At 38.0% G+C, this 16,460-nt stretch overlaps 2 protein-coding genes across 2 annotated transcripts; one reads left to right on the top strand and one right to left on the bottom strand.

Annotated features, from left to right (window-relative positions):
• The first annotated feature begins 1,851 nt into the window (after window positions 1–1,851).
• LOC132544085 (uncharacterized) lies at window positions 1,852–2,517 on the top strand. Its single transcript, XM_060207653.1, has one exon. It carries the CDS (start codon window positions 1,852–1,854, stop codon window positions 2,515–2,517), a length of 666 nt encoding a protein of 221 aa, XP_060063636.1.
• Window positions 2,518–4,069: 1,552 nt separating this feature from the next.
• LOC132544074 (uncharacterized) lies at window positions 4,070–15,920 on the bottom strand. Its single transcript, XM_060207640.1, has 10 exons — window positions 15,741–15,920; window positions 13,988–14,110; window positions 12,443–12,494; window positions 11,491–11,526; window positions 10,461–10,775; window positions 9,214–9,300; window positions 7,659–7,979; window positions 7,088–7,231; window positions 6,628–6,788; window positions 4,070–4,249 (listed from the first exon to the last, which is right to left on the bottom strand). Exons 1-10 carry the CDS (start codon window positions 15,918–15,920, stop codon window positions 4,070–4,072), a joined length of 1,599 nt encoding a protein of 532 aa, XP_060063623.1.
• Window positions 15,921–16,460: the final 540 nt, after the last annotated feature.

Below are 16,460 nucleotides of genomic sequence, written 5' to 3'. Positions count from 1 at the left end.
ATACTAGTACTTCACATTGTGTCTCGTATTAGAACTGTCCATCTGGTGGGCTCCCCCAAGGCCGTCTATGACCGTGCAGTCGGGTATCCAAACCCCTTCTATCCTATCCCCAGAATCTAGCTTCTATTTCTCTCATCTTGACCGATTCTGTCCCGCTATCTCCTTATATGGACTTCACTTGTTGCTGGATGATACGATTGTTGAAGTATAGCCACCTGTACTCGAGGTGCAAGGTTGAGATTCCTCCTGCTAATTTGTTACTTGAAATATACCCTAATAATTACTCCACCACTAGGTGACCACTGTCCGAACGGTAAATTACATAAGTTTTATTATCAAGGAACTGGGTATAGTCTCTAATTAATTGACTAGCCGAAGCTATACACCCACTGATAAGATTCTCGGGGCCCAGACAACACCAACCTAAGTGTATATATGCAAGTAATTATCCACACCCCTGTGAACTACCTATATGTGTTTTATTGATATACTATTGAACATTAAACGAACTATTGTTTAAGCTAACTTATTCCAACCAATCCCATATGAAAATCCAGATGTGTTACACTAAAACCCTATTTTGTTACGTAAGCCCATGCTGGATGATAGGCCAAACCTGATTTATTACCACGATTTGTTGGACATAGCTGATCACATACCTCCACTAGAACCAGACACAGACATCAACCTTCTCGTCGGTAGAGATGTTATCGAAGCACACTATGTGTTGGATCAACGCATAGGCACCCCTTATGCTCAATGTCTTCCATTAGGGTGGACAATAATCGGAGAAACCTGTCTCCACAAGGTACATGCACCTCAGTCGATGTCATCATTCAAAACGTACCTGTTACCGAGTGGTCGAATATCTTTGTTCCCACCATGCCCAAACAACATATCCATACGTGAAAGTCAAGTGGATCAGTTTTCTGCTCAGAGGAATGGAGATAACTTCGGGCAAGATGTTTTCGTGAAATCCGCAGATGATGAGACAGGAGCGATGTCGGTTCAAGACAACAACTTTATAGAGATCATGGAAGAAGGAATGTTGAAAAATGAGGATGGGAACTGGGAGGCTCCGCTGCCGTTCAAGAATCCTAGACCTCGGCTTCCGAACAATAGAGATATGTCTTACAAGCGCGCTGAATCTCTTGACGACACCTTGAAAAGGGATCCCGTAAAAAGAGCTCACTTTATAGCGTTCATAGATGAGATCTTCAGTCAAGGCCATGCTGAAGAGAATGAAGAATTAGGATACCTTACTATATTTGGTATGTACCACCTCCAGAAGAAGGACCGCATACGGGCAGTCTTTGATTCTTCTGCGGAAACAGATGGTGTTTCGTTGAACAGAGTACTATTAAAAGGTCCAGACCTTACTAATAGTTTGTGGGGAGTATTAATGAGGTTTCGCAGAGCCAAAGTTTGAATCATGGCAAACATCCAGAAGATGCTTCACTGCTTCTATGTCAAGCCAGAAAACAGAAATTACTTGCGTTTCTTCTGGTATTGAGATAATGATCTTTCAAAAGACATGATTGAGTTCCGAATGTGCGTGCACGTGTTTGGTAACACGACGCCTCCTGCGGTACCTACATATGGTCTTCAGGAAACCGCATTTAATGCAGAAGAAGCTCATGGATCGGATGTAAGAGAATTTGCGGAAAGAAACTTCTACGTGGATGACGAACTTCCCGCGTCCTGAGGAAGCCATTTCTCTCTTACAGGCAGCCTTATAATCGGGAGGCAACTTAAAGCTATACAAGGTAGCCTCTCATCCACAGGAGGTCCTCTCGGCTTTTCCTAAAGTTGAACTTGCCAGTGGTTTGAAAAACTTAAACCTTTCTACAAATGAATTACCCATCCAACAGTCTAGGCCTCAAGTGGGACCTAGTCTTGGACGCCTTCAAATTTTGCGTCGAAGCCGACAATAGGCCTTACACGCGCAGAGGTATACTATCCCGTGTTAACAGCTTTTTTGATCCCTTGGGATTGATTGCACCTACTACTATCCAAGGAAGACTACTTCTCAGAAAGGTATCATCAACGGAAGATTGGGACTCGCCCCTCCCAAAAGACTTGAGCGATGAGTGGGAGCACTGGGTTGAGTCCCTGCAAGATTTGAATACGCTGAAAGTGCCTTGGACCTACAGTCCGGTACCTATCTACGACGCGTCTTGCAAAGACATTCATGTATTCTCTGATGCGTCAGAAAAAGCCATTGGAACTGTTGCTTACATAAGAACCTTCGACGATGACGGAAACCCTCATCTGGGGTTTATCTTTGGCAAATCGAGACTTGCCCCAACACAAGGCCATAACATTCTCCGTCTAAAGCTCTGCGCTGCAGTTCTCGCTGTAGAAGTGGCCGAATCCATTGTTCAACATTTGAATGCCAACGTGTCCAACAATGGAGATTCTACACGTATGTCGCAAACCGTGAAGCGCGTATCCGTCAGTCTACAATACCTGCTCAGTGGTCTTATGTCGCGACAGACAAGAACCCTGCCGATCTAGCCACTAGGGCTATACCGCCATCGGAAATGTCAGGGTGTATGTGGCTAACTGGTCCTTAATCCTTGCTTAAGAGGCAAGATCCGCTCACAGTAGAGACAAACACGTACGGCATGGAAGAACCTGATTTGGACAAAGAAGTAATACCAGAGATTAGGACGTACAAGACCGATACAAAACAAGGGTTGACACCCTGGTCTCAGCGTTTTGAGAGGTTTTCCATTAGGGACAACCTTCTTCGCGCCATTATGTGTCTCAAACGCGTGGTTTGCTCTGCAGATAGTACTACTCAGAAAGGAACAACGAATAAATCTGCAATGACTTTGGAAAAGAGAGAGTGCTCATTCGTTTGTAATTCCAACCAGGTCAATCGTGCAGTAGTTCATCGACGACCTTCCCTTCCAGTCAATCGTCCGGTAATTCATCGACGACCTTCCCTTCCAGTCAAACGTCCTGTAATTCATCGACGACCTTCCCTTCCAGTCAATCGTCCGGTAATTCATCGACGACCTTCCCTTAAGTCAATCGTCCTGTAGTTCATCGACGACCTTCCCAACAGGTCAATTGTGCAGTAGTTAAGTGTTCAGTTAACTAGAACCTCTACCATTATCGTCCTAGGTAAAATTCACAACAGCTTTCATTGTCAAACTCGGATACAGTCAATAGAACCCCTATCATTGTCTTACTATGCAAAGGTCACTGCAACTTCTATCATTGGCTAAGTAATGTAAATTCACTAGAATCCTTGTCATTGTCTTAACTATGTATACTAGAACTCCTGTCATTGTCTTAACTATGTATAATAGAACTCCGGTGATTGTCTTAACTAAGTTTACTAGAACTCCTGTTATTGTCTTCACTAAGTTAACTAGCATCCTTGTCATTTTCTTAACTAAGTTCACTAGAACCAATGTAATTTTGTGACTCAGCTGTCATCCACGTGTTTTCGATCTAGATACTTTTAATCAGTAATTTTTAATTTCCCATATTTTGTAAAGTAAGAACACCAAGAGCTACTAAATGACATCCCTGCCTCAAAATCACCCAGGTAGAACACTGGCCGATAAGCAAAGCCAAATTTTCTTCTGTCGCCTACATTTTGCTGGACGTCTGACAAAGTTTGGACAAGAGAATACCTTGACCTATGTTCAAGGTCAAAGGGGGTCAATTTTTTAACGCTTTTTACGGATCACTACGAGCGAGGCGTAGAATCATGATGGTTGTCTGAGAGGAAATAATTAAGGCTAAAAGAGTATAAAAAACCTCAATGGATTAAAACCTGCAAAAATCCGTGAATTGTTCTCGAGGACTAAAATAAACAATTTTGGTAAAAATTTACGGCGGTTATGTTATGTCGTCATTTCAAAGGATAGTTCTTGCTCTGGCAGGAGACGAACGCAAGTTTTCAACATAATTCGGGAATTTCCGTCAATATGCAAACGAATGAATGAATACTGCCACAAAAAAAGAAGAAAGAATAGTAAAAGTAGCGGTTTTTAATTGGTTATCACTATATGTGTAGTTAAAGAAACCCGACTCTAAATTCTTTAAATTCTTAGCAATTTCCTTCTCGAAGGGTTATATCATCGATAGCAATATCTCCATGGTAACCACGTCCTTGTGTAGCTCTGAATATCAGATGATAGTCGTTGTTTCGAGGGGAAAGTTGAACACGTGCTGAACGCCAATCGTTGCCCAGGTTGCCACTCTTTGACCACAGAGGAAGCTGGCTATCCTAGAAAATATTACACCAACAACAATTAACAAGAGCATTCCAAAAATACCAAAGCACACATACTTGATGATTACGAAATTAATTGAATTATAGGGAAAGAGCACCTCCTCATCTAGATTTGAACTTTCTTTCGATCACTTTAGATTTTCCGCAGTTGCATTATATTTCGGGCCGTTAGCATCACTGACGAGTCCCAGAAGGGCGAAACAGTTGTATGACGTAACATCACCCATGAGTCCTAGAAGGGCGAAACAGTTGTATGACGTAACATCACCCATGAGTCCTAGAAGGGCGAAACAGTTGTATGACGTAACATCACCCATGAGTCCGAGAAGGGCGAAACAGTTGTATGACGTAACATCACCCATGAGTCCTAGAAGGGCGAAACAGTTGTATGACTTATCATCATGTTGGTGATTCATTATTTAGCTTTACTGCATCTTATTCTAAATTTGTATTGATAGGTGCTGTTCACATGGCCTTTCGTGCAATTTTCTATTTCGGAACGGTAATTCGGCCATGTGAAATATGTAACGGTGTCCAGGTTGTCACATTTCTATGTGATAACACTATAAAAAGCCCGCCATGGACCCATATAAGAAATCATTATATGACACATGTTGTGACGAGGGAGTTTAATTGGAAACAAAGAAAGAAAGTACAAGCTGGTTCTAGTCAAATAAGGATAAGAAACTGATAGAAATCTGGAGCTCTAACTCGAAAAAAGGACAGTCAATCGAAATCAATATGATATTAACAACCTTTACTTAGACTTAAGGCCCTACAATCTAAATAGACATCAGCCATCTGATATTTACAACCTTGACTCAGATTCAAGGCCTTTCAATCTAAATGGACATCTGACATTTACAACCTTGACTCAGATTCAAGGCCTTTCAATCTAAATGGACATCTGACATTTACAACCTTGACTCAGATTCAAGGCCTTTCAATCTAAATGGACATCAGCCATCTGGTATTTACAACCTTGACTCAGATTCAAGGCCTTTCAATCTAAATGGACATCTGATATTTACAACTTTGACTTAAATTGTAAAAGAAACTGTAGTACAATTTACAATCGTGTTAATACAGTCCAAATGGAAAGCCGTCTTTCCAAAAGTCAACCAACGATTTGACATTTCTGTGTTAAATTATTTGATTGGAAATTTTAAAATGAGTAATATAGGTGATATTAGATTGTACATGAGATGGTGTATGGAAAAAAGACAATGAATAAACAAAAACAAACAAAATTCAAGACGAAAAATGAAAAGAGAAAAGAAAAAAAATCAAATGCCAACGGCATTTTAATTCTAACTAAAAGGTTCAATGAACAAGGCCACGATGTGAAAACAGATACCCCGAAAAAGTAAAAGGAAAGTAAGATCTGGTGTTCAGGAAGGGTGAGCGTTTCCAAACTCATCGACGACAAAACGTCATGAAAAAATCGGCCAATGTAAGTAAGTAATGTCACGTTCCGAAATGAGAACAACGTAGCCAACAACGGAACTACCTGGCGTCCTAACAAGTACCAAGCATATCCGGTTTCATAAGGAAATATAACATTTTTTCAGTAAGATAATTATGACCACAAAACTTTCTAATGATACTGTAAATCACTTAGTTTTCGCAAACACTTTATCTTACCTCTTCAGACATATTCGCGAAAAATGATTTCGCGAACGGCAATCTAGAAATGACTTTAAATTCGCATAATGATGGTTTTTTTTTTAGATATACGGACTCTGATATCAGTAATAGAATCTACACGGATGCCATCAAGAATTATTTCTGTACAAATAAGCGCGAGTGATTTGAATTCGCTGTTCACTCTGCTTTCCCATAAAAGCGAAAATAAACCCTACGCAAAAGTAATTTATAGCAAACAACGATTTCCAGATAATGTTTTGATCGAAAATTACAGACAATTTCTACTCATTTTTGTACCTTTCATATTTTTTCTACATTACCATGACCAAGGTGATCGGCAGAACCTATATTAGAAGAATCACGCGGGCAGTGATTCATTAACCCGTTTGTAGGAGTCTGGATCTCAATCTCGAGGTTTATTTCTTCCAATTTCCTTACGTTTGGAACAAAATGCATTGTCCATGCAAGCAGAATCATGCTTTTCATTGTTTTTTAACACATTCTTCAAAGTAAAATTGCTATCTATTGGAATTTCATGTACGCAACCTGATACATCGCATCATTATCAATAACGCATGGACTTTGTATTGATAATGATGATTCACACTACAAAATATTGATATACGACCCTACTGAGAGTAGCGTCAATGCGCATGTCAGCAAAGTTGATATATTCCTTTACACAAACTGTATTTCAGTGTTTATAAGATGGGTATGTTTCTTACATCTGTGATGAGGCTAAGATCAGCTACTTGGATACCCCTCATACTGTACCAGAAATTGATACAGTATGATTTACTGTGGTCAATGACGGGAGAAACTAGGTCCGCTGCATGTCCATACACGTAACTGGACGTCTCCAGGTACATGTAATATCCTGCCTTACCTGTAAACATATGTCAAAAATCAAACTTAATACCGTTTACTTTGGACATAAAAACTTCATCCAAATGTCATATATCTGGTTGTGTTTTATAAACATTTGTCCGTGTTCTTTTAAATGAAATGGACATCATTGATCGGTTTAGAATCAAACCCAGGATTATTTTGGAAACAGCATTATCATGTACTGTTTCACGACTTCAATACACAAAACCCAGTCTGTGCTGTTACTACGATGGGTACGTCCTCTTTTGTCAGATCTTGTATGACATATTCAAGCTATATGATTTGCGATATACACACCTCTACCGATCGTATGGTCAGTTAATGGTCCAGTTGATACGGATTCCGTAGGACCAGCATATCGTGTCCAGTCGAGGTCATCCGTAACACTTTGTTTCCACGTGCAGGTGTCTACTTCGAAACTACAATCGTACTGTGTGATCCCTACAACAAAGACGAGTTAACGGCTTTAACATTACGTAACTTAACAATGATAAGGGAACAAAGTAATAACATATACCCCAGGGATACTACATGTAATTATATTTCGTTATGTGAAGAAGATACCACAAACGATTCAACTTCCTTCGCGGTTCCACTTTGATTTGTGGGCAATAAAGGTGATGCCAAATATGTGGAGCTTTGATCAAAATCTCCTTCAAAGAAACCACAAGAGTGCTGATAAAAATGTCTAAAATAGAAGCTGTGACGGCACCATAAACCCCAAACTGTGAAATTTCGACTTACTTGCGAAAGATATTATGATATTTTATAAGTTTTTGAAGGATTGGAGGCAAGAAATATCATGTCTTTGTTTTATAACTAACAAGTCAATGCAAAAGTGTTTCTTACTGCCAGTTGGAAAAATTACCGTCAACTTTCAGCGAAATTGTTGCTTGAACAGTTGCTCCGGATGGAGATGTCGCCGTACAACGGTATCTTCCGGTGTCGTATGCATATACTTCCGGTATAGACAGGATGTTACTGTTCGTCGTTACGTCATAACGAGAGCTCATTGGAACACCAATTTTCTCCCATGTTATGGTCTGGTCTGGTGTTGGCGTGGTCAGACATCTAAGTTGAACAGGGTCCAACACTCGGACGTGGTCGACAACCCCGGCAACTGATGAGGACACGGTAGGTGTTGTGCCGGACATTACAAGAGGAGCTTTTGTAGTTGTGACAGCATTCACTGTAAGGCAGAGAATTATTTAGTGCTGGTGGCTACTTTTAGAAATATTTTTTTATTCATGTTTCCATGGTGAAGATTTTCGAAACAACTTATATGTCAAACTATAGTCTGTGATTAGTAGGAACGTTTCATTACGTTTAAGGAAAATAAATGAAAATGGTCCGAGGAGCTTAATTAAAACTGAAGTAACAGGTACATGAAGTGCTTGATATTCCCGTTCGTTTTGATCAACATTGACGATTTTTATGATTTGATAGGGTGATTTTTTTTGTTACATCGGGAAGTATAATGCATTAATAGCCTGTTCAGAAACGGGCAAGGACAAACTCGTACGGAAGCCATTCTATATGACTATGTTTTTAAGAGATAGACCATAAGGTTTTTTTTACACAAATATTCCAATCATTCTGTCAGTTCCTCATTAAAGGTCCTATAAGAGATTTTACATTTGTAAAATGGAGTTAAAATTCCTTATCGGCATTTATCATTTTCGTTATCAGTGTTCCCTTATCGCAAAGCTTACACTGACAACGTTGTCAGCCTCCACCGGTTTCTAGTAGTGTGGTCTGATACTACTATTGGTAAAACAGATATCCTCCAGATTTCTGTTACTAAGTCTTTGTAGAACAGAATAAATGAAATATAAACACATCACGTGGTAGATGGCAGCTCTTTATATTACATAATTATCACTTAGATTGCCGTGTTAAGTTTTTTTTATTATTAATTAAAATTAATTGTTGGTACAGAATGGTTCAACGTCATCTTATTTCAACTGTAGGTTTAAAAAGGATTAGATAAAAAGACTCAGATGTAGTATTAGGATCTGAAATAACCGGTAGATAGCTCGGAGGATCTGAAATGACCAGTGGATAGCTCGGAGGATCTGAAACAACCGGTGGATAGCTCGGAGGATCTGCAATAACCGGTGGATAGCTCGGAGGATCTGAAACAACCGGTGGATAGCTCGGAGGATCTGAAACAACCGGTGGATAGCTCGGAGGATCTGAAATAACCAGTGGATAGCTTGGAGGACCTGAAATAACCGGTGGATAGCCCGGAGGATCTGAAATAACCAGTGGATAGCTTGGAGGATCTGAAATAACCAGTGGATAGCTCGGAGGATCTGAAATAACGAGTGGATAGCTCGGAGGATCTAAAATAACTGAAGGATAGCTCGATCGACTAAAATTACGGTTATAGGTAGAGGTTAAGTTGACCTACTTTCCCATACCTTTACACATACAATCACTGTCAGTGATCACTCCGGAGACTCCAGCTGGTCCTGGCTCCCCTTTCTGGCCTTGTGGTCCTTGCATGCCTATTGAAAAAGAAGGACAATATTAAGAAAAAATATTAAAAGTACATGTCAAAAGAATCTTTATTCCAACACAAGTTCGATGAATGACAGAGCAAGATTAAAAGAAAATTTTACACAGAGACTCCAGAAAAGGATATAAAGACCAGGTTAAAGGGAAAGGTTAGCAGTATCCTTTACTTCATCGACGTCATCTTTGTCAGACAAAATAAGTAATGTCACATTCCAAAATGAGAACCAGGTAAACAACAATGGTGCCACCAGGTAATCCAACGAGCATCAGAGACTCCCGCCTTCATCTCTCACAAAGAAAAGGAATGTTTCCCAATAAGATATGACGACTGTTTAACTTTCCTATCAACCTGAACCTCTCCAAACCTCGTGTTGTAATTTTTCCTCTCAGATGCCGAAATCTTGCACGATATTTGAAAAAAGTCAAGAATCTAAATGCAGACACCATAAGTTAGGGAAACAGGGTTGTTACTACCCAGAAATGGAGAATTCACAAATATCATACAGCTCGTTGCGATACTAGACTTAACACCTGGTTTACCTCTTTTGAACGTCTCCGGCATATTCCAGTCGGTTTTCTTTGTAATTACTTTAAAGGGTTTGTCGAGAAGGTGATGAAATCCAGAGGGTACTTGATTTCAAACACCTCAAACATATTTAGTACAAAAAGTCTATTAAAACAGACACATTTATCATTCATGATTGATGATTTTGTAAACAGAAAATTGAAACCGATATCTCTGAAACGAGAAAGACCGGATGTTCCAGAAGGGAAAGCGGTTTCTCTTTAATCGAAGACAATTGGTATTTCTCCATAAGTGCACCTAGAGTTCTCTTTGTCTGATATTAAGTACTTAGACAGACTTTGCCAACATGGCGGTTGTCGTCAAAGAAGCAGATGTCATTTCGGAACAACTGGTCATATCATTGTAGTCCTTTTTTCATTGCTCTCTGCGCAAATAATTCCTTTATCCTTTTATGAAGACCTGTTTTATGTAGAATTAGATTTTTGAATTAAAATCGAATTTACGATCTTTTATTATTGTAAGATAACACGGTGTCAGACAAACAGAAATATTTACAAATAAACCAAAATCACTACAACAATGTTAGAAACTGAAAAAATCTGTTACTTCGTTAATCGAACTCACCTACATCTCCGTCCGCGCCATTTGCCCCTTTTGGTCCCGTCGTCCCTTTGTCACCAGCAACCCCTGAGGTACCTTTTTCACCCTTTTGCCCTTTCAGTCCGACTTGTCCGCTGTCTCCTTTACCACCTACGTCTCCTATATTACCAGTTTCGCCTTTCGGCCCTCGGAGACCTGGGCCGCCCTCTATGCCTTCAATACCGGTACTTCCTGTTCCGCCGTTCTGTCCGGGTGTTCCAGGCTCTCCTTTGTCCCCTTGATATCCCTTTTGACCTTGAAGTCCTACGTCACCGAGATCTCCCCGTGGCCCGGTGATTCCTTAATAATACATACACGTGGTCATTTTACAGTCAATGCAGTATCCGCAATAGTTTTTTTTAACCTTTTCAATATTGAATATTTCAATGACACTAACTTTGAAAAATATTTGAATCCTGATCTCAATTTCATGTTTTTATCTGGCAATCAAAAAGCTATATTAAGTCATTCTTACTACGTAAACCAGAAGTCATCATCATCATCATCATCATTATCACCACCACCACCACCACCACCACCACCACCATCATAATCATCATCGTCATCATCATCATCATCATCATCATCATCATCATCACCATCATCATCATCATCATCATCACCACCAACATCATCATCATTATAATCATCATCATCATCATCATTATCATTACCACCACCATCATCATCATCATAATAATCATCATCATCATCCTCATTATCATCACCACCACCACCATCATCATCATCATAATCACCATCATCATCATCATTATTATCATCACCACCACCACCACCACCACCACCATCATCATCTTCATCATTTTCATGTGTATATTCAGTTTAAGTTTAAGTTACTGTCTACAAAGTGATCGAGTGTAACTTTATCAACCTATCATCTGTTTTATTTAAGGATTAAGTACAATTTTCCACGAGTTTGTTTGCAAGAAGAGTTCAATGTGTATAATAAAGAATCAGTAGGAGGTCACGTGACGTAACAATATGATCAACACACCTGAGAATCCCTTTGGACCCTGTACGCCCTTTTGTCCTGTGAACAAAAACAAAACAAAAAACAAACAAACAAAAAAATAAATAAATAAACAACAGCAGTGAATATTTACAAGATCTGACACAATTTAAAGCTATTTCAAACCTTTCTCACAGAAGTTGTTGAATCAACGACACAATCATTACATAACATTACATAAGGAAGTTGTAATTATATTCAAATCATACGTATGTTAAGCTGTAATTCTGATCTCTTGGATAAATGTCATCAATAGAATTTTCTCATGCATTCAATAAATTATTCAGTAACGACATATAATTCATTAAGTAATTGTGATCGTGTTTTGATCTCCCCAATAAATATTTACATCTGGAATGTTTCTCGTTAGCTTTGTAAATATAACCTTGTAGGAGATGTAATTTCTTTCTTTCAAGTACGATGTAATACTTTCTTGGTCTTCGAGAATTTTAAATGAACAAATTAACTTGAGATATTTCATCTCATGGCTTTTTCAGCGAAACAATTTTGTCGACTGAGGTTTTTGATCGTAGCAAAGAAGTTAATGAACAACACTTTATTAGTTTTAGTTGTTTTTCCTAACAATTGTCACAAAGAAATAAGATTTGGATGAAATTGTGTACATGCAATGTAAGATCGCTGATACATGCCCTCCTACAAGAGGAACACTTAATGTTCAGAGGCTGAACATAGAGCTCTTCAACAATTTGGCGGAATCAAAGAGATGTTGATATCCACACTTATATATTAATATATACCTTTAATCGCTGAAGGAATAAAATTTGTTGTTTATACCTTTAAACAATTATTTTCCACTGCCTTACATATATGGCTTTGGTGGGAATATTAATGTTAAGATATGATACACACTGCTACTGCGAAAAAATCTTATTTAAGAAATCCCTAAATCACAATACTGAAAGTGTGGCCTACTTACCCTTAACACACAGAGTACTGTTACCTTGACAGTGAGTCTCCAGAACTTTCTCCTGGCAACAGATAGAGAGAAGATTTATACAAACTCCTTTAAAACACCTTTTAGGCGTCTTCAATGACTTTTTGTAGCTATCATTAAAAAAATAAAAACAAGACAATATCAACATGTCACTATAACTAGAAAACAAAATCAAGTTCAACAAAAGTAGGACAAAATGTGAACAAAAGATACACGGAGACTCCTACAAAAGTACAACGAAAATAAGACCAGGAAGGGTAGGCATCTTCTGCTTTATCGACGGCACCTGTCATTTAAAATGGTAAATTCAAGTAAGAATCTTCACCATGATTTTAAACACCCTGTTTTTTAACCTTGTGTTAGGAGTTTGAACGTCAGATGACATATTGAAAGAAAATCTTGATGATGGGAACACGCCCTTTAACATAAAATCAACTGTGACATGTAAACATTTTTCATTAAGCTATAGTTTTTTTCAGTCATATTGGTACGGAAGCCAGGGAAACATGCCGTTATAATGACTTAATATCTCGTAATACCTAGTCATTATTACATGTACGATATAAGATTTTAACCTGTGACATTTACTGGCTTCTGTATAATTGTATACATCCATTGAACAAACGAAAAATGGCTAATGTCCTTTTAGGTTTTTTTTTCTTGAATAATTAATTAAACAAATATGCTATCCTATCGTTATTGTAAACGTTTATACATACATTTATCAAGCAGAACAAATATATATGACTTATGTAGCTGGGTAAACTATACCAAAATGTTTGCTGGCATTGTGTAATTAATACAAAAACATTACGAGAAGACTAACACGTGAACATGATTACAACTCAAATTCAATGTAACTAGGGCAAGATATGAAACAAAGAATGAGATCAACTTTGACGACTGTAAAACTCAACCTGCATCTTTGAAGACAATATTCGAGGTAAGGTTTATATCTCCACGATATTCAAAATAATGTCAGTTAACGATAATGTCAACGAAGAACGCAAAATCACCGTGTCGTAGTTTCTGTGCTATCTTCGTGTTGGTTGTGCTCTCTATCAATTCTAGGAGTCATTAAGGTTTTTGACAAGTTCACAACTGTATTTTCGTAATAACTACACCACGTGTATTTTCGTCTACGGACGAGTCCTAGAAGGAGGAGACACATGTATGATGTTGAATCACTGACGAGTCCTAAAGGGTGAAAAAGCTGAATGATGTAGCATCACTGACGAGTACCAGAAGGAGCAAACAGACAAACAGACTGAATCTCTCAGAAACTGTAAACCAACTGCCATTTTCATTCAAATCCAAGATACCAATTGATCAGCTGACTTTATTTCATTATCCCAAGATACAAGCTGAATTTATCAAACCGAATGCAAGATTCCAACTGACTTATTTTCTTAAGACTTTCCTAATAAAGTGAATTTAGACTGACTTGTTGGTGAATCAAAACTTTCCTGTGTGTTAAGTAAGGTTTACCTATAGGTGAATCCTGTAGGTGAATAACTTAAGACTTACCTGTAATTGAAGTATTTCTTCAACCATGCCATGCATTGAAAGTTGTCTCTTTAATCTATTTTGGAAATGCTCGGCGTAATGTGGTCGACTTCTGATAAAATCCTCGAACACGTCTATCACATCCTAAGGAAGAAAATAATTTGATAAATAAATCACAGACAGAAAACGATAGGAACAGACTGATATATGTAAACGACTGCGTCAATAAGCTTCCTGATGTCAATAAAACGGATGGAGCATCATACCACGGTATACTGAAATCTCTCCTATGGCTGACCCAATTTAAGAAGAGCCGTTTTTTATAAAGATCCAAATATGGAAACAAGACTCATGAGCCAAAAACATTTTCGAGCAATATCTGTCTATAAAGTGTAAAAATCGTTAATTTCAGCAACAAAATCAAGTGTATCATAAGGAAGACTTAAAGACAGTGGTGTTGTATGGGGTCAATTTCAATCTTATTCCTTTAAGTATTTCACCATGCGCCTATATCCCTTACTTCAACTGATATGCAGTCTTTTTTCAAGCCAATTACTTGTATATATATACAAATTTTACATACATTCAGTATACATCTAGAAGGATGGCACAAGGTATGATACATTTTAAGGACGAATTCTTTTGACCTTTGACCGTAAGTAATACGCAAAAACTGACTAGTTGGGAGAAAATTGCAAAAAATAAGGCACGGGGACTCACTCTTGATTAATCATAAAAAGTAATTTTGTAGCCTTTTATTTCTTTGGTTGCGATGCATTTAAAGTTCGATAAACATAATGAAACTGTACGACATAGATTTGAGGATATAACAAGGACAGATTCCAGGATATAACAATTACATAGATTCCAGGATATAACAAGGACAGGATATAACAAGGACAGAGATTCCAGGATATAACAAGGACAGAGATTCCAGGATATAACAAGGACAGAGATTTAAGGATATAACAAGGACAGGATATAACAAGGACAGAGATTCCAGGATATAACAAGGACAGAGATTCCAGGATATAACAAGGACAGAGATTTAAGGATATAACAAGGACAGAGATTCCAGGATGTAACAAGGACAAAGATTCCAGGATATAACAAGGACAGGATATAACAAGGACAGAGATTCCAGGATATAACAAGGACAGGATATAACAAGGACAGAGATTTAAGGATATAACAAGGACAGAGATTCCAGGATGTAACAAGGACAAAGATTCCAGGATATAACAAGGACAGGATATAACAAGGACAGAGATTCCAGGATATAACAAGGACAGAGATTCCAGGATGTAACAAGGACAAAGATTCCAGGATATAACAAGGACAGGATATAACAAGGACAGAGATTCCAGGATATAACAAGGACAGGATATAACAAGGACAGAGATTCCAGGATATAACAAGGACAGAGATTTAAGGATATAACAAGGACAGGATATAACAAGGACAGAGATTCCAGGATATAGGATTTAAGGATATAACAAGGACAGAGATTCCAGGATGTAACAAGGACAAAGATTCCAGGATATAACAAGGACAGGATATAACAAGGACAGAGATTCCAGGATGTAACAAGGACATAGATTTCAGGATATAACAAAGACAGGATATAACAAGGACAGAGATTCCAGGATATAACAAAGACATAGATTTTTAATAGACAAACGTTTCTGTGGCTAAATGACATTTCCTCCGACAAATTAAACCGATACCTAATGACTTACTCCGTGTAATATTAAAATGCATGTTTCTTACCTACCGCAACAATCTGTTCTTCGGATACATCTGAATCGCATTTTTCCTGTAGAATCATCATACGTGATGTTTCATACTGGTACTCTTCGTGGAGATTCTTAGTCCGGTACAAAAGTAACAAAGAAGTAATCACAAAAATGACTAAATGAACGAGCAGAAATGTAGCCACAAGGTTCCCCTTCATTATTACATAGACAATGATATATAGTTAGGCGGCACAGATAATACACTTTGTCTGATCGCTTGATAAGAGTAGGTGACCTCTGACCTTTAGAAAGATAAGAACTTGCGTGTTTCCTTTTGTTTATTTACACATGTTTATGTAATATATTATATGATGATAAGACTGATTTTTGCTGTTAAATTATTTTTTTCGACAATTTGTAAATTGGCGAAAAAAGTCTTGTAGCTAGATAACACAGTAGTCATGTATGCTTAACCAGGGGTTGCTTTGTGTTTAATGCTTGTAAAATCAGGATTGATCGATAATCCTGAAGAAAAACATTTAAGACATGAAATATCCAGTAAACGTAACCCTTGTAATTTCATAATGGACTTAATCAACAGGAAAATTGAAATGAGGAAAAATATAAACAAGAGAAAGATCCATAACACAAACTGACAACCCATGAGGAATAAAATCATTTCTAACTCAGTGTAATGTCAAGTTCTCAACAAAAGAATCGCGTCAGTAATAACGAAACAACTGTGTATCAAATTGCGA

Source organism: Ylistrum balloti, unplaced genomic scaffold (assembly GCF_031769215.1).
Source record: "Ylistrum balloti isolate Yb309-2 unplaced genomic scaffold, AGI_CSIRO_Ybal_v1 Utg369780, whole genome shotgun sequence".
Lineage (NCBI taxonomy): Eukaryota > Metazoa > Mollusca > Bivalvia > Pectinida > Pectinidae > Ylistrum > Ylistrum balloti.
This window is presented reverse-complemented; position numbering and strand designations above follow the sequence as displayed.

Excerpts from the sequence above, each read along its gene's own strand:
- LOC132544085 (XM_060207653.1), top strand. The coding sequence starts at position 1,852 with ATGAATTACCCATCCAACAGTCTAGGCCTCAAGTGGGACCTAGTCTTG.
- LOC132544074 (XM_060207640.1), bottom strand. The coding sequence starts at position 15,920 with ATGAAGGGGAACCTTGTGGCTACATTTCTGCTCGTTCATTTAGTCATT. Across the intron at positions 10,776-11,490 it reads GGGTCCAAAGGGATTCTCAG|GAATCACCGGGCCACGGGGA; the intron begins GTGTGTTGATCA and ends TGTATTATTAAG. Across the intron at positions 7,232-7,658 it reads AATTTCGCTGAAAGTTGACG|GGATCACACAGTACGATTGT; the intron begins GTAATTTTTCCA and ends TCTTTGTTGTAG.